Genomic DNA, 26,351 nt, shown 5'->3' on the forward strand with positions numbered 1-26,351 from the left:
TTTTTGCACAAGCTCTTAAGTTTTAGTGAAGACAACTTTGCAGGGTCAACAGGGCTATATTTGCCAGTGTCATTTCTGATGTTTGGTTGTTGCCAAATAATTCATCCAGTTTTATTCCTTTATTGCCTTCCTAGAATTTGTTACAATTAAATGGTGGTTTCCTTCTCTTTAATGTAAGAAACCCTCCATCCTTACCTGGTCGGGCCTTAATGTGACTCCAGACCCACAGTAATATTGTGGACTCTTAACTACTCTTAAATGGTCAGGTAAGTTATTCAGTTGTATCATTTCTTAGAAAGACGAATAAAAAAGAAACCAGACAGTGCATCAACTGAGGCAACAGAATGACACGGGCAAACACAGCCCTGACAACGGCTCCTCGTGGACGTGTGGGGCTGCTGCCAAAACTGGGAGAGCTATCACAGTCTCCTCAGGCAGCCCCTTCCAAACCCATGACCACTTCCATCTAGAAGGATAGTGGCAGCAGATATGTGGGAACACCACTGCTTGCAAGTTCCCCTCCAAGCCACTCACCATTCTGACCTGGAAAAATATCACCATTCCTCAGTGTCATTTGGTCAAAATGTTAGAACATCCTCCCTAACGGCATTGCATGAATGAGTTAATGAACCTTTACTTTGCTCTTGTCCCAGTCCAAAATGTTGGGGGGGTGGGGGAGTGAGGATACCTGACGTCAGGGCTGGGAGTCGCTCCACAGGAAGTGGCACAAACACAGGATGCTCCTGAGTGGACAGAAGTTCAATTCAGGCCAATGGTTAAATCTACAATTCACCCAGGCAAAACAAAACAAAAAAAAATGCCTTTTCCTCCTCACTTCCCCTTAAATCTTGAATGCAGAACATTTGAAGAAAGTGACTAAAAATGGACTGCAGTGGTTCAAGAACCCAACTCACCCCCATGACCTCTCAAGGATAACTCGAGATGGCTAATAAATATTGGCTCAGCCAGCAACTCTCAAGTTCTGTGAATCAAAACCAAATCACAGCATCTTCCAAAACATTTCCCAATGTGACTCTACTTCATGTTAGACCCCAAAGAGAAAACTGTGGGGAAGGAGAGTGCTTTGAGGTAGTTTTGGGGTGTCCATGAGATTTATCAGGTTTGTAGGGGGAGGGGAGGCACGGCTCAGCTCGACTTCATTTGCTTGAGGGCAAGGATTACTCAGGCTTGGGTCAGCATTTGTCAACTAACAAGGGTACTTTTAAAAGAACAGAGCGCCATCAAACCACCCCAAGGCACTTGGCAGCCAGAGGTCCTTACAGTCGGCACAGGGAAACTTAATACAATGTGTCAGCAACATTAAAACATCTTAAAGGCAATGTCCCAACAGCCACAGTCATCCAAACCCCCACACCCAACAAATTCAACCACATACTTTATGCTGTCTCAGCTTTAAAAGTATAAAGTCCAACTCGGACATTTGAACGGACAATCTCTCCCACCATGGCAACCCGCAAAACAAATGAATCTTGCTGCACCGCCGAATCTATATGTGCGCATATATTCCACAGCATTGGAGAAGGCAACAGCCAATTCACTTTGCGTGTGTGTGCCTTTAAATAAGACATGGGTCCGCCTATACTGCACTCCCTTGTGTTGCGAGGAAAAGGCTGGAATGTAGAAACACGCTGTTTCACTAGTTCAGTGACCTATGTATATCTTTTCACCCAACTCACTCACACTCTCCCCATGAATGCAAAAGCCCCCGCCCACAGACCTGGGTAAATCCACAATTTAAAGCCATGCTTTGCATATCCAAATAAATTACAAGGAGTCTCGCGGTGGGGGAAAATAGTGACATTTTCCACCGATAAACTTTAGAAATCAACAGCAAGCCTCTCGGTAAATTGTTACGAGCTGCACAAAAAAAACACATAGACGCTTACCCACAATCACACACAGGACATCCACCAGGACGAAAACAATTCTTTTTTCGAACATCCTGACACGGAAAGGTTCACAATTCTCCCAGGGCCTCCCGGAGCTATTTCGATACAGATATGAAGAAAACAAAAGAGGCTTAAAAGAACAGGGAGTGGAAACAAACTATTTAAGATCGCGCATTCACAAACACAGCAAACAACACACAAACAGCAAGCTGCAACCTGAACTTCCAGTTCTTCCGGAATCTTAAGTACCTGTCCCGATCTGCAGTGCCTCACGGACTAATGTTGGATTTTGTTTTTTTCCCTGGTTGCCTGCTCTCTCTCTCTGCTGGTCACTTTCGCCAGGACTGAAATTCGCACGCTGGAACTGAACAGGAGCTGCTGCTTTCTCCTCGCTAGCGGAACCCACTCGCTTTGTCTTCCACCTCTGCACGCACACACAATTGCATGAATGAGTTAATGAACCTTTACTTCTCTCTTGTCCCAATCCGAAATGTTTTTTTGGGGGGGTGAGGACATCTGACGTCAGGGCTGGGAGTCACTCCTCAGGAATTGGCACAAACGCAGGATGCTCGAGTGGATAGAAGTTCAACTCGAGTCGGTGGTTAAACCTACAACACATCCAGGAAAAAAAAACGCAAAAATAAAAGCCTTTTCCTCCTCGCTTCCCCTTAAAGCGTGAATGCAAAACTTCTGAAGAAAGTGGCTACAAGTTTTCTCTAACCTTCTGCAATTAGCGGTTACAAATGTCGTACCCGGTACTGGCTGCACCTTAATTTCAGTCCAAAGTCTAACCATGCCGCACTTTCACTGTGTTTTGGTTTGAAAATGACTCTGGAGTCTACCAGTACATCTGCAGAATATTCGGAATCTACGTCCATCGGTCTTTTCCGCATTGACGTGCCTCTCTTCACCGCCACCCCCTTCTAATTTTCTATGTGCATATTTATAAAACAGATTGGCTTATCTAAACTTGCCACTCAACCATTGCGCACTTTCGCTCAGTTTTGCATTGTCCAGCTCCTCAGTCTCCGGTGGGTTATTTCATTGATTACAAAAATGTTATTCGTGGCTAAATAAATGTATAGTAGGAATGTGGGACTTCAAAATGGGACCGAACGAAGTTTGCCCTCAGTATGCTTACCTTCTATTCTCTTTTGCTTGAAAACTATGCTTGATCTTCTCTCCCTCCTCCAATTTTCAGTCACAAATATTGAGGATTATAATTTTTTTTTCATTCCGTGGGATGTTGGTGTCTCCGACAAGACCACGACTTGTTGCCCACGTCTAGCTGCCCTTGAACTCAGTGATTTGCTCAACCAGTTTAGAAGGTAGTTAAGTCTACCACGCTGCTGTTTTGGTCTGTAGGCCAGATTGAGTATGGGTGGTTAACTTCTTTCTTTGAAGAGTTAGCGAGCCAGATGGGTTTTTTTAAAATGGCAACAGAAGGTGGTTTCACAGTCACCATTACTGACATTAGCTTTCAAATCCAGAATTATTTATTGAATATAAGATTGATCTGCTGCCATGGAAAGAACCAAAATCATATCCCTAGATCATTAGACTGGCTCTCTGATTATCAATATGGCATCATTTCCTTTCTCTCTCTCTCTATACTTACATGTATTATACACAGATTCAAAACTCTGCCTAGCAATTCAGCATTCAGTTTACTATTAAAGCAAAGCTGCACCATCAGAGGTATTGCACTTTTGAATGATGCATTAAACCCAATCAGAACACATTGCCAGCGGAGGTGGTAGACGCAGACACATTAGCGTCATTTAAGATATATCTGGACAGGTACATGGATGGGCGGGGAGCAAATGGACACACACCCTTAGAAAATAGATGACAGGTTAGACAGAGGATCTCGATTGGCGCAGGCTTGGAGGGCCGAAGGGCCTGTTCCTGTGCTGTAATTTTCTTTGTTTGTTTGTTAGTACTTCTCATGTGGATGTAAACTGATATCATTGTCACTATCTGGAGTAAGGGGCAGCATAGTGGCTCAGTGGTTAGCACTGCAGCCTCACAGCACCAGGGAGCTAGGTTCAATTCCAGCCTCAGGTGACTGCTTATGTGGAGTTTGCATATTCTCCCCACGTCTGTGTGGGTTTCCTCCCACAGTCCAAAGCTGTGCAGGCTAAGTGGATTGGCCATGCTAAATTGCCCACAGTGTTCAGGGTTGTGTGAGTTATAGGGGAATGGGCTTGGGTGGGATGCTCCAATGGTCAGTGCAACCTGTTGGGCCGAAAGGCCTGTTTCCACACTGTAGGAATTCTAATTCTAATAACTGGTGAGTTCTTCTGCTGCCTTGAATTTATTACTGAACCAACTCCTTCAAAAAAAAAGATAACCCTGTTTCTGAAACCACACTAAACTGGCTAGTGTTTTTACCCAGAAAACAACTGTCACCAACATTTCATTGGCTGTGAAACAATTTAGGGCATCATGACAAGGTGCTATATAAATGCAGTCTTTTTGTTCATTAACATTTCCTACAAACACTCTTTCTTGAGTCATCCAGCTTCACACTTTGTTACCTCTTTCTTTAGTGTTTGGTTTGTAACTGGGTTGCATTGTGTGGCATTGAATCCTAGTGATGAGGATCACAGTAGCTTTGATTCTGAACTATGCAGGTACCTGACTGCAGATTGGACACTAGTGAAGAGCCATTATCGAGCGGAGATTTCTTCCCGCTTTATTGCCTAGCAATCCCCACAGAAAGTGTGTGGATGAACACATGACCAGTCAGCGGTTGTTCACATGGATAATAATCAATTCTTGATTATTCTAAACCAAAAATCAAGCTAATGTCTTTCAATGTTTTCTCTTTCCTGTTGTAAACCCATGTAATATAACATTCCAGGACACCTGCTTCTTGAAATGCAGTGGTTTAAAATTACAGTGGCTGAATGACTGACTAATTAATTTTTAAACTCCTTAACAAAAACAAACTAACACCCTTATGCCACTATTTTGAAATGCAAACTCTTAAAAAATATACATAATACATGTATCTCACATACATTCTGTCAGTAACCTTAAAATTTCAATTACCATAGTATTAACAGTTCAATCCTGGTGCTGTGTTTATGCTAACAAACAGAACTATACTGTAGAATATTGTAGTTATCAGTGATGACTGATCGACCTGTTAGACATATTTTTTATCTTCTATGTCTTCTATTTTGCTATGAAGAATTCCTGCTTACTCAGGTTGTGGGATTATTAAGTAAATAGGTTCTGACTTAACCCTGAGTGATAATGAACACCCTGATCAAGACATTGGGTGATGATTTAAGAATGCCCTTCCTTATAGTATTCCTTATGGATAGAGTTTGTGGGGAAGGAGTGCCATAAAATAAAGAGGGAAAGACTCCCCTTCGAGGGGCTTTTGAATATAACAATAAAAGGTGGCAAGGGGCAATCAAAATGATAAAGATGTAGAGAGCAAGCTTTGATGCAAGTTTTGATGCATGTGTACTGGCCATGTTAGAATTTGAGTTGCTGAATCGTTGTGGAATCATCACGGACAACTCAGAACCTAAGGAATACAGTGTGTCAATCAAGTGATGAAAATAAGAAAAGCAAACATCGAATTATGTCATGACTAAGATTCAGTGTTCTGCTCCCCTCCAGGATGTGAGCTTCAATTTCACCAGATATCAAAGTCTCCAATCTGCTGGCATGAGGGGTCCTAAATGAACAGAATTTGCATTATCCTAATTCTGTTCTCACAAAGAGTGCTACATTCTCAACACAAGACTCCTCTTAATAAGGCACATATGGTGCTAAATTGATCACCTTATTCTGACAGTCCATAGGAATGGTGAAGGTGGGAAGTGGAGAATCGAAGATAGAAATATCTAGATTACTACCGGTGCCACGAGTTAGTGAGAGCAGGGTAGAGCACCTGATTTAGTGGCTGGGGAGCTGGTGCAAGGGATAAAGATTCACATTTTTGGGTCATTTAAATCTCTTCTGGGATAGATGTAACCTGTTTAAGAAGAATGGGTGCACCTGAACTGGAAGAGGACTAATATATCGACAGGGAGATTTGCTAGAACTACTTGGGAGGATTTAAGCTAGAAAGGAGCGAAGGGTGGCACTAAGGGGGAGAGTGAGGAAAGACAGCTGTCGGAGACTGGTGCAGTTGGGAAAAGAATCAAGTCAAACATTCAGGGCAGGCAGGAACAAAGCAGAGAATGAGATAGGACTGATAAATTAAACTGTACTTATTTCAATGCAAAAGACCTAGCAGGTAAGGTGGATGAACTCAGGGCATGGTTGAGAACATGAGGCTGGGATATCATAGCAACTATAGAGACGTGGCTCAGGTATGGACAGAACTGGCGGCTTAATGTTCCAGGGTGTTGATGCTATAGGAAGGGTAGAAAGGCGGGGGGTGGGGTGCAGTGGCAAGACACGACAGGCAGTGATAACAAAGTTTGGAGCTGGAGGGACGCAGCGGAGCCAGGCAGCGTCAGAGGAGCAGGAAAGTGGACGTTTCAGGTAGGTATCCTTCTTCAGATGAAGAGTTCTGACCTAAAACGTCAGCTTTCCTGCTCCTCTGATGCTGCCTGGCCTGCTGTGTTCCTCCAGCACCACACTGTTATCTCTGACTCCAGCATCTGCAGATCTTGCTACCAGAGGACAGGCAGTGGTGTTTTTGATTACAGATAACATTACAGCTGTATTTAGGGAGGATTTTAACTTTCCAAACATAGACTGGGACTGTGATAGTGTTAAGAGATTGGATGGAGAGGAATTTGTTAAGTTTGTACAAGAAATGTTTCTGATTCAGTATGTGGACGTACCTACTAGAGCAGGCGCAAAACTTGACCTACTCTTGGGAAATAAGGCAGGGCAGGTGACTGAGGTGATAGTGGGGGAGTACACTGGGGCCAGCGACCATTATTCTATTAGTTTTAAATCAGTGGTGGAAAAGTTAAAGTTCTAAACTGCCGAAAGGCCAATTTTGACGGTATTAGGCAAGAATTTTCAAAAATTGATGGGGGGGGGTGGGGTGCAGATGTTTGTAGGCAAAGGGGTGGCTGGAAAATGGAAAGCCTTCAAAAATAACATCACAAAGAGTCCAGAGACAGTATGTTCCTGTTAGAGTGAAGGGGAAGGCTGGTTGATGTAGGGAATGCTGATGACTAGAGAAATTGAGGTTTTGGTCAAGAATAAGAAGAAAGCATATGTCAAGTATTGACAGCAGGGATTGAGTGAATCCCTAGAAGAGTATAAAGGCAGTAGGAGTATACTTAAGAGGGAAATCAGGAGGGCAAAAAGGGAACATGAGATAGTTGTGGCAAACAGGGTTAAGGAGAATCCAAAGGGATTCTAAAAATACATTAAGGACAAAAGGGTAACTAAGAAGAGAATAGGGCCCCTTAAAGATCAGCAAGGCTGCCTTTGTGTGGAACCACAGGAGATGGAGGAGATACTAAATGAGTATTTACATCAGTGTCTACTGTGAGATGGAAATGGAAGATAGCGAATATGGGGAGATAAATAGTGATATCTTGAAAAATGTATATATTATAGAGGAGAAGGTGCTGGATGGCTTAAAACGCATAAAGGCAGATAAGCCCCCAGTGCCTGATCAGGTGTACCCTCGATCTCTGTGGAAAGCTATGGACGTGATTGCTGGCCCCTTGCTTAGTTATTTGTATCATCCATAGCTACAGGTGAGGGGCTGATATGATGCTACTATTTCAGAAAAGTGTTAAGGAAAAGCCAGAGAACTATAGACTGGTGAGCCTGACATCGATGGTGGGGAAGCTGTTGAAGGGAATCTTGAAGAAGAGGATTTACATATATTTGGAAAGGCAAGGACTGATTGGGGATAGTCAACATGGATTTGTGCATAGGAAATCATGTCTTACTAAATCAATTGAGTTTTTTGAAGACATTACAAAGCGGATTGATGAGGGCAGAGCTGTGGACATGATCTATATGGACTTCAGTAAGGCATTCAACAAGGTTCCTCATGGTAGATCGGTTAGCAAGATCAGATCATACGGAATACAGACAAAACTTTCCAACTGGAAACAGAACTGGCTTGAAGGTTGAAGACAGAGAGTGGTGGTGATGGAAGGTTGCTTTTCAGATTGGAGGCTGTGACCAGCAGTGTGTCACAAATGTCGGTGCTGGATCCACTGCTTTTCATCATTTATATAAATGATATGGATGTGAACATAGGAGGTATGGTTCGTAAGTTTGCTGATCACACTAAAATTGGAGGTGTAGTGGACAGCAAAGAAGGCTACTTCAGAGTACAACAGGATCACAATTGGTTGAGCTAGTGGGCTGAGGAGTGGCAGATGGAGTTTAATTGAGATGAATATGAGGTGCTGCATTTTGGAAACACAAATCGGGACAGCAATGACATACTTAATGGTAAGGTCTTGGGAATGTTGTTGAATAAATAGACCTTGGAGTGCAGGTTCATAGCTCCTCAAAAGTGGAGTTGCAGATAGATAGGATAGTGAAGAAGGCATTTGGTAGCTTATGTGCAGAAGAGCAAAATTACAGGCCATCAAACCATGATAGTCACTAAGGAACTGCCTGGGAAATTCAGAAGGAACTCTTTTGCACACAAAGTGATGAGAATGCAGATCTCACTACCATTGAAGCTTTTAATGTGAAGGGTATGAAGGAAGACAAAATTAGAATGGCATTACAATCAGTTCAGACATGAAGGTCTTGTTCCTGTGCTGTACTGTTCTATGTTCTATGAAATGGAGGGCTAAACTGATAACTTAGATAGGGAAGAATAGAAAGACCTTCAAGTGGAGCACAAATATTGCCATGGACTGATTCAGCTGAACATTAGTTTCTGTGCTGTGGGGTTTATGAAGTTCAATGGTTAATGTGTGAGCACAATAGAACTAGAGCAATAAAATCCACAGCCTGATGGATCGATGCTTGCATTTACTTATCCTAAAGCAGCACAGCCTCACTTTGTAAAGTGTCATGAGGAATTTTGGGGTGTTTACTTTGGTGCAGGGTAATATTAATAGTCTGCTCAGTCACAAAATGTTCCAGTTAATTATACAGTGGATGCTGATAACCTTGTGAAACAATGAATAATTTCCTGAAAAATTTATTGGCATTGAAAGATGGATAATTAAGAAGTTCCTACATTTTATTGTTCACATGTGATTCATGTGGATATAATGGTCGCTGAATTCTAGAAATTTCCTCTTCCAGGCCATTGAATGTCTAGTCTACGTGGCTCGGTTATTAACCATGGAGAATTAGTAGGAAGTTAACACTGACATTGACCTGTGATGAAAAGACAGTCACACACTAAAATAACTTTGCCAGTTGGGACAAACAGTGAGCCTACACTCTATAGATCATCCTTATCAAAACTACAATAATCACCACACCTTTAAGGAACACATTCTTTACAGATACGTCATTTTTATCAAAGAAAGAAAACATAATCTCTAAAAAGACACAATTAAAGATAGAAACTGTGGCATTAAAGTCCTATATTTTGAAAGCTCAATGGCCACAATAGCAATGGATAAATTAATTCACTCACAGCAACCTCTGCAGATGTTTGTCTCACTGTTAAATTCATGGAGAACATTTTTTAAGTGTCTTGGATAGTTAGCTGAAACAGCCATGAGGCTTTCTATATTTGTGCACATGGAGTCCAATATTCTGGGCTACACAGTCATAGGTTCGATTTCTGGACTATTTTCCTTACATTTGATCATAAAACCTCTGGTTGGAGGACTTATTATAATAGGAGCAGTTGAAGACTCTGGGTCTGTACTCAGTAGAATTTAAAAGGTTGAGGGGACATCATTGAAATTTACATAATACTGAGAGGACTGGATACGGTGGCCATGATGAGGATGTTTGCTCTCAAAGGAGAGACAAGGACCTGAGCATACAGCCTTAGAGTGAACTGAGATGTGAGAGGGAGAGTGGAATTTCTTCAGCTTGAGGGTGGTTAATCTGTGGAACTCATTGCTTCAGAAGGCTATGGAGACTAAGCTATTAAGTGCATTTAAAACAAAGATAACTAGGTTCATCATTAGTAAGGAGATCAAGAGCTCTATGGAGAAGGCAGGAGAATGAGATTGAGAAGTGTAAAGGGATCAAGAGTTCTAGGGAGAAGGCAGGAGAATGAGATTGAGAAGTGTATCAACCATAATCGAATGGTGGGTCAGACTTGGTGGGCTGAAAGACCTAATACTGCTCAGGGTGGTACAAAATTAAGTCTTTCAGTGGCTACAGTGGTTAGCACTGCAGCCTCACAGCACCAGGGACCCAGATTTGATTCCATCCTGGAGCGACTGTCTGTGTGGAGTTTGCACATTCTCACTGTGTCTGTGTGGATTTCCTCCAGGTGTACCAGTTTCTTTCCATGGTCCAAAGATTTTCAGGTCAGCTGGATTGGCCATACTAACTTGCCCATTGCAGGTCAGGAGGATTAGCTACGGAAAATGAAGAAGTGGCGGGGGTGGGATGCTCTTTGGAGGGTTGGTGTGGATTCAATGGGCAGAATGGCCTGCTTCCACGCTGTAGGGATTCTATGATTCTATGTCTAATAGGTTAGTGGGAGAAAGAAATTCCAGGGTTTCCCACTTCTGATCAATGATATCTGGTGGAAAAGTATGCAGGATTTAACTTGACTTTGATGTCATCTCGGGACAAATGCTCACCTGGCTCACATATGGGAATATTAAAAAGAATTGTTGGCTGTGCAGCCGCTCCAACTTGTTCTGATCTTCTGTTGGATATAGAATCATGCAACCATGGAATCAGAATCCTTGCAGGGCAAAAAAAAAGACCTTTCAGCCTCTTTCCTGGACACTGGAGTCTATATCTCCATCATCTACCTCAGCATTCAAATGCTTGTTGTCCTTATCTACAAAGATTCATCCAATTCAGTTTAGTCATTTTTAATTGATGTTTCCTTCAGCTAAAATAGCGTTTCAGCAGTGCGAGTTACAAATTTCCACCACACTTTGTCTGAAGCAATGCTGCTTGAAATAACCCTTTAAAAAACTTACTCTAGTTTTTTAAGACTGTGCTTCCATACATTACACTTCCCCACAAAAGGAAATAGTTTCTCTCAGTCCACCCTTTGATCATCTCAAACATCTCAGTTAGATCATCTCATAATGTTCTAAACTCAACGGAATACAAGCTTCGTCTGTGCAACCCGTCCTCATAATTTAATCCTTTTAGCCCTGTGTTATTCTGGTGCATCTGTACTCCACCATGCTCATCACTTGGCTGAGGGACTACAGGAGTTTGGTATGATACCATCAATGACTTCAAAAGAAGAAGGGAGAAAGCTATCGGTTATAAGTTAAGCATAGAGGTTTGTAGCTATTATAGGAATGTCTGTAAAATCTTAATAATCAAATAATACATCATTACAAGTCTAACCTCGTTTTCTTCCCTAAATTCTTTGATTACATCATTGTTTTTTGCTCCATTCTGAAGCTTCTCACACAGCATGACAGCAAGTTCCCTAACCAAGACCAATTCTTTGTTGACTTGATGTTGACACCAATCTAATTCAAATTGCAAACTTATTTTTCTCTCTCTGCTGTTGCACCCATTGAAAGGAAACCATTTGTAGAATAGACCGCTTTAATTTATCAGCTACAAAAAGATTGCCTTGTGTTCTGCATTGTCATTCTCTGATAGAAATTGTGTGATTTGTGTGTTAATAATAGGGGTACTGATTAAAAAAAGATTCATGCTTGAATAATGTCTTTCAGATCCTAAGGCTATTCCAAAGTACTTAACAGCTAATCATTTACCTTTGACGTGCAGTCACTGTTGTAATATAGGAAACGCAGTAGCTAACTTCTTCACATTTAACACCCACATACAAATTCAATTACTGCCCCACTGAGCTCATCTCCACTTACCTTGGCTCTGTCTTTCCCCCCCTGCTCCAGGAACTCCCCACTTACATCTGGTACACAACCCATGCCCTCCACCTCCTCCAAGACTTTTAATTTCCAACTCCCAACAACTCATCTTCACAATGGACATCCAATCCTTGTACATTTATATCCCCCATGCAGAAGACCTCAAAGTCTTCTGCTTCTTCTACTTCCGCAGGCCCAATCGGTCCCCCTCCACCAACACTCTCATCTGCTTAACAAAAATTATCCTTACACCTCCCACTTCCTACAGACTAAGAGGGCGGCTGTGGTCACCCGCATGGCCCCAAGCTATGCCAGCCTCTTTGTAGGATATGTGGAGTAGTCCCTTTTCCACAGCTACACTGGCACTATCTCCCACCTCTTCCTCTGCTACATTGATGACTGCATCAACACTGCCTCGCGCTCCCATGAGGAGCTTAAACAGTTCATCAACTTTACTAACACCTTCCACCCCAACCTCAAGTTCACCTGGACCATCTCCGATATCCCTCTCTCCTTCCTGGGCCTCTCTGTCTCCATCTCCAGTGACTACATCGAAACTGACATCTATTTCAAGTCCGCCAACTCTAACAGCTAACTAGACTACCACCTCCTCTCGTCCAACCTCCTGCAAGAATGCGACCCCCTACTCCCAATTCCTCCACCTGTACTGCTCCCGGGATGGAATGTTCCATTCCTAGACATCCCAGATGTCCTCGTATTTCAAGGAGCGTAACTTTCCCCTTCCAATGATCAAAAATGCCGTCAACCGCATGTCTTGGGTTTCCATCACTTCTGCCCTCACATCCCCTCCCTGCAACAAAAACAAAGACAGAATCTCAGTTGTCCTCACATATCACCCCACCAACCTCTGCATCCAATGTATCATTCTCCACCACTTCCACCACCTACAATCCAACCCCACAACCAAAGAGATATTTCCCTCTCCACCCCTATCTGCTTTTCTTAGGGACCGCTCACTCCATGACTCCCTCGTCTGCTCCACACTCCCCACTAACCCCACGACCCCCGGTACCTTTCCCTGCAACTGCAGGAAGTGATACATCTGCCCTTACACCTCCCACCTCACATCCATTCAAGGTCCAAAGCAAACCTTTCATATCAGATAGTGATTCACATATACATCCACCAACTTGGTCTTCTGGATGTGCTGTTCCTGATCTGGCCTCCTCTACATCAGTTAGATCAAGCGTAGACTCAGAAACCATTTCAAAGACCATATGTGCTCTATTGATGACAAAGAACATCTTCCAGTCGCCAACCATTTTAACCACTCCTCCCACTCCCTTGGTGACATGTCCATCCTGGGCCTCTTCCAATGCCACAATGACACCACACGCTAAGTGGAAGAGCAATACCTTATAGTCCACCTCGGGAGCCTGCAGCCCGATGGCCTGATTTTTCCAGTTTCAAAATCTCCCCAACCCCAGCCTCATCCCATGACCAACCCTCCCTCTCATCCCTGCCTCCTTGACTTCATACAAGCTGTTTGTCTTCTCTCCCACTTATCCACCACTCCCACCTCACTGACCAATGGCCACTGCTCCCTGCCTGCACTCATCTATCACCATCCCACCTACCTTACCCAGACCCACCCCTCCTTCCTCTACTTATTTCTGAGCTCCCTTCCCCCTCCCCCATTTCTGAAGAAGGGTCCTGACCCGAAACGCCAGCTTTCCTGCTCCTCTGATGCTGCCTGGCCTGCTGTGTTGCTCCAACCCTATACTGCGTTGTCAATTCCAAGATCATCTGTTTGAGTGGTATTGGTTGAGGGATATATCATGGTCAGAAGGGATAATTCTATGGCTCCTCTTCAAAATAATACAATAGCGCCTTTCATATCCATCTGGGACAGAAATTGGGCCTTGGTTTAATGTCCCAATTGTGACAAGGCCGTGGCTTTGGCTGTTATTTCCATCCTTTTTTTGAAGGCAGAGGTACTGAGCAGGCTGGGATAATGTAAATAGCTTGTGAGGCCTTGGGTTTTTTTAAAAAACAGCCCGAATTGTCCAGTGAGCTCACAGATTTCTGTGTTTTTGTTTTTTTCAGTAGCATCAGAAGCTACTGCGGTCTCAGAAGAGTTGGAAGCTTCAGTGAATGTCTCCTGGCTGCCAGTTTCTGAATTTTCTCTTCAGAGATAATGGAAACTGCAGATGGTGAAGAATCCAAGATAACAAAGTGTGAAGCTGGTTGAACACAGCAGGCCAAGCAGCATCTCAGGAGCACAAAAGCTGACGTTTCAGGCCTAGACCCTTCATCAGAGAAGGTCTCGGCCCAAACGTCAGCTTTTGTGCTCCTGAGATGCTGTTTGGCCCGCTGTGTTCATCCAGCTTCACACTTTGTTATCTGAATTTTCTCTTTGATGTTTTTTTCCCTCCTAGATTGAAGAACTGCACGTGAGAATCTGTGTCCAAATTTTCCTCTTTGCCAAGGCAAGTGTTTGTAAGATGTTAATATAGAGGAACAGTTCATTAGTAGTAGTTTCGGTACCTATTATTCTGTTAAGTTTTCCAATAGAGTTAAGTTGTTCTAAAATCCTCTCTCTTGGGTTGTATTTTTAATGACAGTGTTTAAATAGATTATGTTTTGCTTAACAGTGAGTAGTTTAACCAGGCACATTGCATCTGGAATAGGCACTTAACATTTAAAAATAAGAAAAAGAGTTTGGACCTAGGCAGCCTTCTTCAAATATTTGGAGCAGATCTGGTCTGGTCCACAACACAGTTAAAAGATGGCACCTCCAACAGTGCAGCACTCCTGCAGAAACAGACTGGAAGCCTAGATTTTGTACTCAAGTCTCAGAAATGGCAACTCACAATCTTTTGATTCAGAAGAGAGATTATTGTAAATTGAGCCAAGGCTGACAGTTTGTTATTCCTGCTGGTGGAGCTAAGAAGATGTACTTGCAAAATGAAAACAACCTGGTGAATGCAGTCAAGACAGTGAAAGCTTAACGCACCTGTGGTGTGGAGGACCTAGACACACGGCACACACAAACATTGGTCTCAAGATTGTGTTGTTTGTCAGAGTGACATCAATTTGGAACTGATAAACAAATCACTCTAATAGTCTGTCCAATGAGATAAGTATTGTTTACACTGCTGTAAGAGGCAACCCCCACTGTGACAGATGGAAGCGCTCAAACTCAGGAACACGTACAGCTGAATAAAGTAACTCATTAACAACTGTTGCCCAAAGGAGAGTTGAATTGCGAGTTTGTTTGGAGTGTTCCTGAAGGAGAACAGTTCAGCTTGCAAGAAAATTGTGACCCACTTTGCTAATGCAAAATACTTCAGGTTTCTGGCAACTGGAATTGAATGGAACATGTTGCAGATTCTGCACATTCCTATGGGAAGCACAGATTCTTACTGTTTCCCTTTGGCGTAACTTCTGCTCCATATATTTTGACACATTTGCCCAGATTTTAACCCAGCTGCTCAGACAGCAACAGGCACTTACACTTACACTTTTGCAACCCTGCTGATAATTTGACGCAAGATTCAATTTTAAGTTACTTTGTTCAGCAGACATGCAAGACCTGGAAGGTGTTAGACTCTAGCATTAAACATGCACACGAGACCCTTAGTAACGTGCTGAAGGGCCTGACGACCAGTTCAACCCCAAGTCTACACAAGAAAACCCTTGTGGCTTCCTCACCGCAGAAGGCCTGCAGCCAGTAGATCTGGAAAACAAGTTTTTCTTTAAAAAATATATTAGTATGACAGATGCTTGAGAAATGAAATAAAAACTGAAGTGCTGAAGTGAACTGGAGAAATTCATCAAGTCTGGTAGCATCTGTGAAGACAGGAACAGAGTTATATTTAGAGTCATAGAGTTGTACAGCACAGAAACAGGCCTTTCAGTCCAACTCGTCCATGCAGGCCAGGTATCTAAACTTAATCTGGTCCCATTTGCCAGCATTTGGTTTATATCCTTCTAAATCAGATTCAGATGCCTTTTAAATGTTGCAATTATACAAGCCTTCACCATCTCCTCTGGCAGCTCATTCCATACACACATTAACCTCTGCATGAAAAATGTTGGAACTTAGGTCCCTTTTAAATCTTTTCCCTCTCACCTTAAACCTATAGTTTTGGACCCTCTACCCTGAGCAAAAGACCTTGACTATTCACCACATCCATGCCCTTCATGATTTTAGAATCCTCTATAGGGTCACCCCTCAGCCTCCGATGATCCAGGGAAAGTAACCCCAGCCTATTCAGCCTCTCCCAAAAGCTCAAACCCTCCACCCCTGGCAACATCCTTATAAATCTTTTCTACACCCTTTCAAGTTTAACAACATCTTTCTCATGGCAGAGAGATCAGAATTGAAAGCGGTATTCCAAAGTGGCAGAACCAATGTCCTGTACAGCTGCAACATAACATCCCAACTCCTATACTCAATGCACTGACAAATAAAGGCAAGTATATCAAGCATCTTCTTCACTAACATGTTTACCTGTGACTCCACCTTCAAGGAATTATGGATCTAAACTCCACAGTCTCTTTGTTCAGTAACATTCCCCAGGACCTCACAATTCAGAGTATAAGTCCTGCCCTGATTTGCCTTATCAACTTGTAACAGCTCACATTTATCTAACTTCTTCTCCAAGTTACTCACCATTCTGTCTTGGAAAATTTATCTCCCTTCCTACATTGTTACTGGGTCAAAAACCTGGAATTCCTTCCCTAAGGGCATTGTGGGTCAACCCACAGCAGGAGGACTGTGGCAGTTCAAGGAGGCAGCTCACCACCACCTTCTCAAGGGCAACTAGGGATGGGCAAGAAATGCGGCCCCAGACAGAGACACCCACATCCCACAAATGAATAAAGAAAAAAATCTCCATCTGCCACTCCTCGGTCCATCAGCCCGTCTGCTCAAGGTCCCATTGTACTCTGAGATAGCCATCTTCCCTGTCCACTACACCACCAATTTCACTGACACGTGCAAACTTACTAACCATTCCTCCTGTATTCACATCCAAATCATTTATATAAATGACAAAAAGCAGTGGATCCAGCGCCGATCCTTGTGGCACACCGCTGGTCACAGGCCCCCAATGCTTCTAGTCCAATATGATTCTTCTTCTGCCTCCAATTTGATATTTTTTTCCAGTATCTGAATCTTGTTTTCATGATCTTGTTTGCAGTCAGAGCTGAACTTTATTTTGTCATTACCACAAACTCTGGACCAACGATTTGTTTCTTCATTACAACAACAGGAACCTCTTCTCTCAGATGGTAGTGAATCTGTGGAATTCTTCTCTACTGAAGGCTCTAGAGGCTCGGTCTTTAAGGTATAATCAAGGTTGAGATAGACAGATGTGTAATCAATAAGGAGATCAAAGGTGGTGGGGAAAAGGCAGGAAAGTAGAGTTGAGGATTATCAATTCAGCCATGATCTTATTGAATGGTAGAGCAGACTTGATGGGCTGAATGACCTAATTCTTCTTCTAAGTCTTATGGTCTTATTATCAGTCCCTTTTGTGAGATACCATGTTATGATTCTCTTTACTAACTCATTCACAAGTGCTCTGTTTACTAAACAACGTTTCGATTCATTTATTCATAAAACCGTGCTTTTGCAGTACATTTTACACTTACAAGATAAATGAAATTAAACATCCCTTCCTGGGCTGCCAAACTATTGCCGTTTCCTTACACCTTTCCATTCTTATAGGGCCTATGCTGCAAGCTGTGTTTAGACCTGCCTCTGTGTCAAAGGCTACCCCAGAATAAGTGTTAATACCGTAACCTACTCAGAACAATACTATCCCTATTATCATGTCTCCACATCTCACCCAAAACTCGGGCAAGATTACAATATTAATTAGTCGTTAGTAACCATCTCTTGGGACCTGAATAGGCTGCAGGAATTCAAACAGTTTCCTCCACCAGCATGTTCCTACAGACTGTTACTTTTTATCTCTTTGAATTTTTCTTTTTCAGTACCTAATAACACTGTACTACCTATTTCTAACCTTTATTTAGGACTATCATCTTGTACTAATGTACGGATTTATACATTTTAAGTACATATTAAATAGGGCCTTTTAGAAACTTATTATCAAAACAGCACTTCCATGAAACTGCATGAATGAATGTGTAGGAAGGGTCAAAAACAAACAATAGCAAACGAAATCTCACGATAAACCTATGGGAGATCGGTTTAATATTCTCTGTATATTTATTTGGTGCACATATAATTTCTCACTTATTTTGATCATATAAATCTAGTATTTTTGCTACCATTACTAACTCTAAAGATAAAAGGCCTAATACCTCTTAATTATGCAATCTCAGACTGGACAGCCATTCAAATCCCATCAGGAGTAATAGCAAGTCCTTAAATGATCTGCTTTCCCAGGACAGATGTCACACAAACTGGTGTGCAATAGATGCAACAATGTGACAGCATTGTGCTAAAATTTTAATGCACACAAAGGCTGTGTATAATAGCGGGTACTATAAAACTGTACTCGAATTGTGGCACTGTGGATGCTCAATAAATAATATTTTCACCACTGACTGATCTCGGTCATTATTAACACAATCCTACACTTTGTTCCTTTAGCTTTGACTTCCAATTGAGTAAGTAGGCAGCATTTAGCGCATGTAGGTTAGCGCTTTCAGTGATTGGGACGGGTGAGAGTGAGTGAGGGAAGATTTTGCAAGTAATTGTGAGAGTGGTAGGGCATGAACCTGAGGGAAAAGATGCTTACAGTTGCAGAGATAGTATAAGTGTGAGGTAGCAGAGAAAAGGACTTACCCCAGCTGAGTGCAGAAGTTCACAGAACTTTTTCCTTCATTGTTGGACATTCCTTCTGATGCCAGACACTGCAACGATCCAGGTGAAAATCGTGGACCACAAAATGGCAGGCTTGACAGCATAATGTCCTCTGCTGGTCCTGGGGGAAGAGCATATCCAGCCTCTGCACCATCCCATCCAGCAGGACCTCTGTGTCCGTACCACAAAGCACAGCATCAACTTCTCCTTCTCAGCCAGGTGCTTGTCCGGGTGCACAATAGCCTTTTAAAGACGGCACAGGCACCAGAGCTACCAGTAATTCTGGTCAGATATGGTCAGTGCCGGAGGATGATGCGTTGGATCTGAAGGTTAGTTCCTGTGGTTGCCGGAGATGGAAACAGAGACAGAGGTATCGGAGATGGTCCAAGTGAACTTGAGGTTGGGATGGAAGGTGGTAGTGAAGTGGATGAACTGTTTGAGCTCCTCGTGGGAGCACGAGGCGGCACCAATACAGTCATCGATATAGCCGAGGAAGAGATGGGGTTTAGGGCCAGTGTAGCTTTGGAAGAGGGATTGTTCCACGTACCCTACAAAGAGGCAGGCATAGCTTGGGCCCATGTGGGTATCCATGGCCACCCTCTTTGTCTGTAGGAAGTGGGAGGAATTGAAGGAGAACGCATCATCCTCCGACACTTCCGCCAACTGCAATCTGACTCCACTAGCAAAGACATTTTTCCCTCCACACCCTTATCTGCCTTCTGGAGGGACCACACTCTTCGTGACTCCCTTGTCCGCTCCACACTCCCCAGCAGCCCCGGCACTTTGCCCTGCAACCACAGGAAGTGCTACACCTGCCCCTACACCTCCCCCCTCACCACCATCCCAGGCCCCAAGAAAACCTCCAACATCAAACAGATGTTCACCTGCACATCTGCTAATGTGGTATACTGTATATGCCGTTCCCTGTCCCATTGAGGCCTCCTCCACATCGGGGAAACCAAGCGGAGGCTTGGAGACTACTTTGTGGAACACCTACGCTTGGTTCGTGACAAACGACTGCACCTCCCAGTCGCAAACCACTTCAACTCCCCCTCCTACTCCTTAGACGACATGTCCATCCTGGTCCTCCTGCAGTGCCACAACGATGCCACCTGACGGTTGCAGGAATAGCACCTCATATTTCGCTTGGGAACCCTGCAGCCCAATGGTATCAATGTGGACTTCACAAGCTTCAAAATCTCTCCACCCTGACCGCATCCCAAAACCAGCCCTGCACGTATCCGCCTCCCTAACTTGACTGTCCTTTTTCCCCACCTATCCACTCCTCCCACCTCAACTCAAACCTCCACCTCCTACCTACCAGCCTCATCCTGCCTCCTTGACCTGTCTGTCTTTCCTGGGCTGACCAACCCCCACCCTAACTCAGCACCTCCCTTTTCTGGCTCCATCCCCGCCTCCTTGACCTGTCCATCTCGTTTCCACCTATCTGCTCCTTTATCCATCTTCCATCCCCCTCCACCTCTCTATTTATTTCAGAATCCCCCATTTCTGAAGAAGGGTCTAGGCCTGAAATGTCAGCTTTCCTGCTCCTCTGACGCTGCTTGGCCTGCTGTGTTCTGCACCTTGTTATCTCAGATTCTTCAGCACTGGCTGGTCCTACTATCACAGGGTTAATGAATGACCTTGCTTGCTAGATTGTTGAATGAGGGGTATGTCTTGAGAAGAGAGATTGAGCAGTTTAGACCTGTGCTCTAAGAGTTTAGAAAAATAAGAGGAGATCTAATTGAGGTGTAAAGGATGCTAAAGGGGATTGACAAAGTAGATATAGAAAAGATGTTTCCTCATGTGGATGAATCAAGAATGAAAGGTCAGAGTTTTAAGATAACGGGTAGCACCATTTAAAACAAATGAGGAGAAATTACTTCTCTCAAAGGGTCATAAATCTTTGGACTTCATTGCCCCAGAGTGTGGTAGAAGCTGGGACATTGAGTAAATTTAAGGAGGAGAAAGACAGATTTTTAATTAATAACCGGTTGAAGGCTTACGGAGAGTAGGCAAGAAAGCGAAGTTGAGGCCAAGATGAGATCAGCTATGAATATATTGAATGGCACAGCAGACTTCAGGGGCTGAATTGCTGTTCTTACATTCTTGTAGTGAAAGTGCCCCTAGATAGCAGTGCTCATAATATGATCAAAGGTCACATTTAGTTTGAGGGAGAAAGGAATAGGTCCAAGGCTAGTATAATAAACTAAAATAAGGGCCATTATGAGGGCATGAATGACAAATTAGATAAAGTGAACTGGCAAACTGTATTAAGGAATCAGTCAGTAGAGATGCAGTGGCAGACATCTGAGGGGATATTTCATAATACGTAGAATAGTGAATACCTTCCAATCAGAAAGAAAAATTCCAATAGGATGGCCCACCATCAACAATTGACTAAACAAGTTAAAGATTGTATCAAATTTAAATAATGCAAAGTTGGGTTCCAGATCAGAAGACTGGAAAGAATATACAAATAAATAGCAAAGATTGACTAAAGATTATAATGAGAGAAAAATTAGACTATAAAAGGAAGCTAGCTAGAATGATAGGGTAATGATCTGTAAATGGAGAATAATGTGGGGAAATGTGAAATTCTTCATTTCAGCTGAAAGAATAAAAAAATCATTATTTCAAAGGTGACAGATTACATAGAACTCACATGCAAAACGGTTTGGGTGTCCTGGGGCATGAATCGCAAAAGAGTAGCATGTAGATACAAAAACTTATTAGGAAAGCTAATAGAATGTCGATTGTGACGGGAAGTCGAATACAAAAGTGGACAGATTATGCTTCAGCATTCACGAAGGCTCCTTTGACAGTTGTTATCAAACATGTGATCTCTACCCCTAGAAGGACAAGGGTAGCAGATAACACAACCTCCAATATCCGCTCCCCTCCTCACACCAATTGTCTTATAGCCATAGAGTCTTACAGCACAGAAACAGATCCTTCGGCCCGACTCATTCAAGCCAACCAGGTTTCCTGAACTGAACTGGTCCCATTTATCAGCATTTGGCCAATATCCATCTAAACCTTTCTTATCCATGCACCTGCCCAAATGCTTTTTAAACATTGTATTTGCATCTACACATGCTTTGGTATTTTGTTCCATATAGGTACTGCACTCTGTGTGCAAAGGTTGTCCCTCAGGTCCCTGTTAAATATCTCCCCTCTCACTTAAACCAATACCTTCAAGTTTTGAACTCCCCTACCCTGGAGGAAAACAGCTTGGCTATTCACCTTAGCTATACACCTCATGATTTTGTAAACCTCTCCTTATAACTCAAACCCACCAGTCTTGGTAACATAGTTGTAAATCCTTTTTGTTCCTTTTCCGGTTTAGTAACATCTTTCCCATAGCAGGGCGACCAGAGTCGTACACAGTAAATCAAATGTGATTTTACCAATCCCAACTCCTGTACTCAATGCTTTGACTGATGAAGCCAAGTGTGCCAGATGCCTTCTTCACTACCCCATCTACCTGTGACACCACTTTCAAGGAACTATATACCTGCACCCCTAGATCTCCCTGTTTGACAATACACCCCAGGGCCCTACCGTTAACTGTGTAAGTCCTGCCCTGAGTCACCTTTGATATAACTGAACAATGCCTGGTATCCCATCACCAAATCACCCTTTATTTACACATGCACAGTACATTGGCCAAGACCAGCCAGCTCAGAGCCAGTCCCTTAAGTGAGCAGTTTCTGAATCTCCTGTTTATCTTGGTCAGCCAGCGCCCCCTGATTGGCCCAGGTCAATAACTCCAACCAAGAATCTCATAGTCAATGAGATCCATATGGTTCCAATCACTACAGTCTTATCAAAATGCAATACCTCACATTTATTGGAATTAAACTCCATCTCCCATTCCTTGGTCCATTGGCCCAGTTGATCAGGATCCTCTTGTAATCTTAGATAATCTTCTTCAGTGTCCACTATACTATCAATTTAGGTGTCAATTAGACTTACTAGCCATGCGTCTTATATTCTCATTCAAACTGTCCTTTAAATGACAAACAGTATGGACCCAGAACCAATCCTTGTGGCACACTGTTGGTCACAGGCCACCAGTCTGAACAACAACCCTATACTACTACCCTCCGTCTCCTATTATCAAGCCAATTTTGTATCTAACTGGCTCCAAGGTGATCTAACCTTACTAACCAGTCTACCATGAAGAACTTTGACAAATGTTTTGCTAAAGCCCATGTAAACAATGTCTACTGCTCAGCCTTCATCTATCTTCTTGGTCATGTCCTCAAAATACTCAGTCAAGTTTGTGAGACATGATTTTCCACACACAAAGCCATGTAGACTGTCCCTAATCAGTTCTTGCCTTTTCAAATGCAGGTGGATCCTGTATCTCAGAAACCCCTTGAACAACTTATCAACATTGACATCAGGCTCACTGGTCTATAGTTCCCTGGGCTTTTCATTACCACCTTTCTTAAATAATGGCAAAATATTAGCCACCCTCCAGACTTCTTGCATCCCACCCATGGTTATTGATGATAACAAAAATCTCTGATGTGGGCCCCACAATATCTCCCCTAGCTTCCCACAATGTATTAGAATAGACTTGATTGGGTCCTGGGGATTTATTAATCTTTTTATGGTTTAAGACCTCCAGCACCTCCTCAGCATTGCTTCATTTTTTGCTGGGTCAAAATCCTGCAACTCTATTTCTAACAGCACTGTTACCTACTTACTCCCCATGGACTGCAGTGATGCAAGAAGTCCAGTCACTACCAGATTTTGTAGGGCAAGTACAGGCGGGTATTGATGCAGTTAATTCCCACATACATATGATTAAAAGCATAAGTTATACAGGACAATGGTCAGACTACATCTGGAATACCACATACAGTATTGGCCTCCTTATCTAAGGAAGGATGTGAATGCATTGAAAGCAGCTCAAAGAAGGTTTACCAGACCAACAGATCAATTAGTAGGTCTCCTTTTGAGGAAAAGTTGGGCATACTACATTTGCATTCAGAGGTAAAAGGTGACTTGATTGAAAGTATTTAACACCCTTAGGGATCGTGACCACCATGGATATGGACAAGATGTTTGCTCTTGGGGGGATCAAGAACTAGGGATCGCTGTTTAGAAATGAGGGGTCACGCTTTTAAAACGGAGACTGGAAGAAACTTTTTCTCATTATGTGTTGTGAGTTGTTGGAACTCTCTTCCTCAAAAAGAATGTTTTTAAAGATAAAGTTAGGTAGATTCTAAGTCAGCAAGCAGTGGTGGTGAAAGATTAATGGGTGCAGGCAAGAATGTGGAGGAATCAGATCAATCGTGGTCTTATTGAAAAGTGGTCCGGATGAAATTGGCCAAGTGGCCTAAACCTGCTCCTAATTCTTACATTCAAATGCTGCGAGAACTGCTCAGTTTCTACTAAATGTTGATTTATATCAAATGTTTTAGGAGTAGTTTCGTAGAGGACCAACAGAAGCATTACCAGTCCTACCTGAAATTGGTGGGACACACTTGTTCAGGTTACGTCCTTTGTATTTCTTAACCATTGAATTTATTCCTTTCCTTCCTGTCATTGTCTTCTTTCAGGTTTGGGAGACTGAAAGGGAGTTCAGCCTCTAACATGGACTTGTGATCTGGGAAATGAAACTTTACAAGGCATGCCCTTGCTGTTTGACTCGATGTCAAAACCAGAGCAGAAAAGTCAAAGTCTACTCAAACAGTGCGTGAACACTGACCACATCGATGCCTTAATGGATGATGTTACAGTGTGGAAATCATCCAAAACATTTTGGAAAGAACTGTAATTTGCTGAAAGAATCAATCTGAAACTTTAATATAAGTATATTTGGAATCTCTGAGCTGACATCAGCCAATGATGTCGCCTCTAATGAATTATTAATGTTGACAGTTGTGGGTCTCTGCTTTCGTACATGTCCACCCTATGACGCATGAAAAAGATGAGTCTCAGACTAGTTAGTAATTGTAAATACATACACAGCATCCCTTGGGAAAAGTGTCACCACTCGGAAAACTGTTTGGGAAGGCAACAGAATAGCATGCAATCATAGCCAGCAAGAAACTTAAAATGATGGCTTCATACAATCAAATCAGTTGTGTTGATTAAGAGAAGTAAACGTTAAGCCATAAGCTTAGTTCCAACAGTTGAGAAATGTTTATCCTAGTTTTTTCTGTTTTTATTTTAACCATCTTGTGTATCAGAAACCAATAAACAAGGGGATGAAAGATCAAGTGAGCTCTCTGAAGGAAGTATACAGGCTAAAAGCCAAAAAGATTTATGGGGTATGTGTGAAAGGGATAACATAAATCCTACACATTAGAATTGGGATAAATAAATTATTTTGCATTATTAAAAGAGATGTTTATTTACACAACATGGAAAATGTTAGTTTGAAAGGGTGAGACATCCCTTTAATCACATGAATGATTTCATTTCTGAACTTTGGGTATTAAACAAATGTAATATACCTTTCAATCATAATAAGCCAGACATTTATTCCTACATTACTTGATGCTGGTATATTAAGAATCTTCACAATAGAAACCCCAAAACCCCTAGTAAACACAATAAAATCATCTACCGAGGCACTACCAACAGGCTCGTGCTAGAAGCCTATTTTCTGGGAGGTCCGAATTGGCTGCCATGTTCCTAAGTAAAAGACACCCAATTAAGGACAGAAAGGAGAACTTTGGAACAAGAGGTACACAATTTCTAAACACAACTGAAATAGAGTGACTTAAACCTACAGGTTAAGTGTCAAATATTGATTAAATTTCAAAACTATTTTGTGGTGAATAATTCTAATCACAGCACGAATAATGTCCTACAAAAAAATCATCACTTTTGTTGTTAAGTAAAATTTTCAATATTAATCAGATATAGAATGGAGGAATGTAACAGTTACCTTTAAGCAACACTTTGAAGAAAGATAGGGACAGGAAGTGTAGATTTGTCGCTAAGATGGTTCGTGATGTTCTTTTTGGAGTGTGTGTTTGAGTGAGTAGGACCGGGAAGGTTAAGGGAGTAAGGAGGTCCGTGGCTGAATGAACGTGAACTATTTCAATACGAAAACGTGCAAATAGAGTGGTAACAACAGCAATTCATTTGCATATCTTGGCAGCGCTTCTCGCTTGACTGGAATGTGAAAACGTCAGCAGTTTTTTTTCCATCTTTAAAAATGATCCCATTGGAAATCATAGTTCTATTCCCTTCGTGTGTTATTCTAAATTTGTCAGAGTTGAAGTCTTTTACGAGATGGTTTGATTAACGTGAAAGTTAAAGATACAAACAGATTTTACGACTAAATGATATATTTATATGAAAAGGAGCATATCAGTATTTTAACATTGGCATTTTATGAGATGCATAACGACTACGCTTTCATATTTCAATTTAATGTAGATGTGACACAGCGCACATTGATTATTTTTATTGGAATGAGCCCAAGCCTATGTTGGTTTCTGTGTCACGGAAAAATACGAGCACGTTTGGGTTGTCCCTGTGGAAGGAGTGATTGACAGGTTGAGTAGAGTGTACTCCTGTTAAATTCTTCCAGTGTTGTATCAGGTAGCCTATTTCAACCTATTTTCAAAGGCTCTGTTAAACATTAATCCACTCATGGTTAGAAATCGCCTCTTCGGAGCTTCTGTTAATTTCTAGAAAGCCTGACATTGCGTATTTTTCTAATACATGAAAATGAACAAAAGAAAA

At 42.3% G+C, this 26,351-nt stretch overlaps 1 protein-coding gene across 5 annotated transcripts in view; it reads right to left on the reverse strand.

Annotated features, from left to right (window-relative positions):
• Positions 1-25,563, reverse strand: part of plpp2a (phospholipid phosphatase 2a) — a 101,797-nt gene extending 76,234 nt beyond the window's left edge. Inside the window, exons 1-3 of one of the 5 annotated variants that reach the window (XM_048560003.2) lie at positions 25,546-25,563; positions 2,160-2,518; positions 1,908-2,005 (exon numbers count right to left, since the gene is read on the reverse strand). In XM_048560003.2, the coding sequence (XP_048415960.1) occupies positions 1,908-1,962 (55 nt within the window). In that variant the 5' untranslated portion in view covers positions 1,963-2,005; positions 2,160-2,518; positions 25,546-25,563. Of the gene's footprint in view, positions 1-1,907; positions 2,006-2,126; positions 2,809-25,545 lie in introns of those variants that run through there. The other 4 variants (XM_048560005.1, XM_048560001.2, XM_048560004.1 and 1 more) reach the window with 4 other exon arrangements.
• Between the last annotated feature and the right edge of the window lie 788 nt (positions 25,564-26,351).

This window comes from Stegostoma tigrinum, chromosome 30 (assembly GCF_030684315.1).
Source record: "Stegostoma tigrinum isolate sSteTig4 chromosome 30, sSteTig4.hap1, whole genome shotgun sequence".
Lineage (NCBI taxonomy): Eukaryota > Metazoa > Chordata > Chondrichthyes > Orectolobiformes > Stegostomatidae > Stegostoma > Stegostoma tigrinum.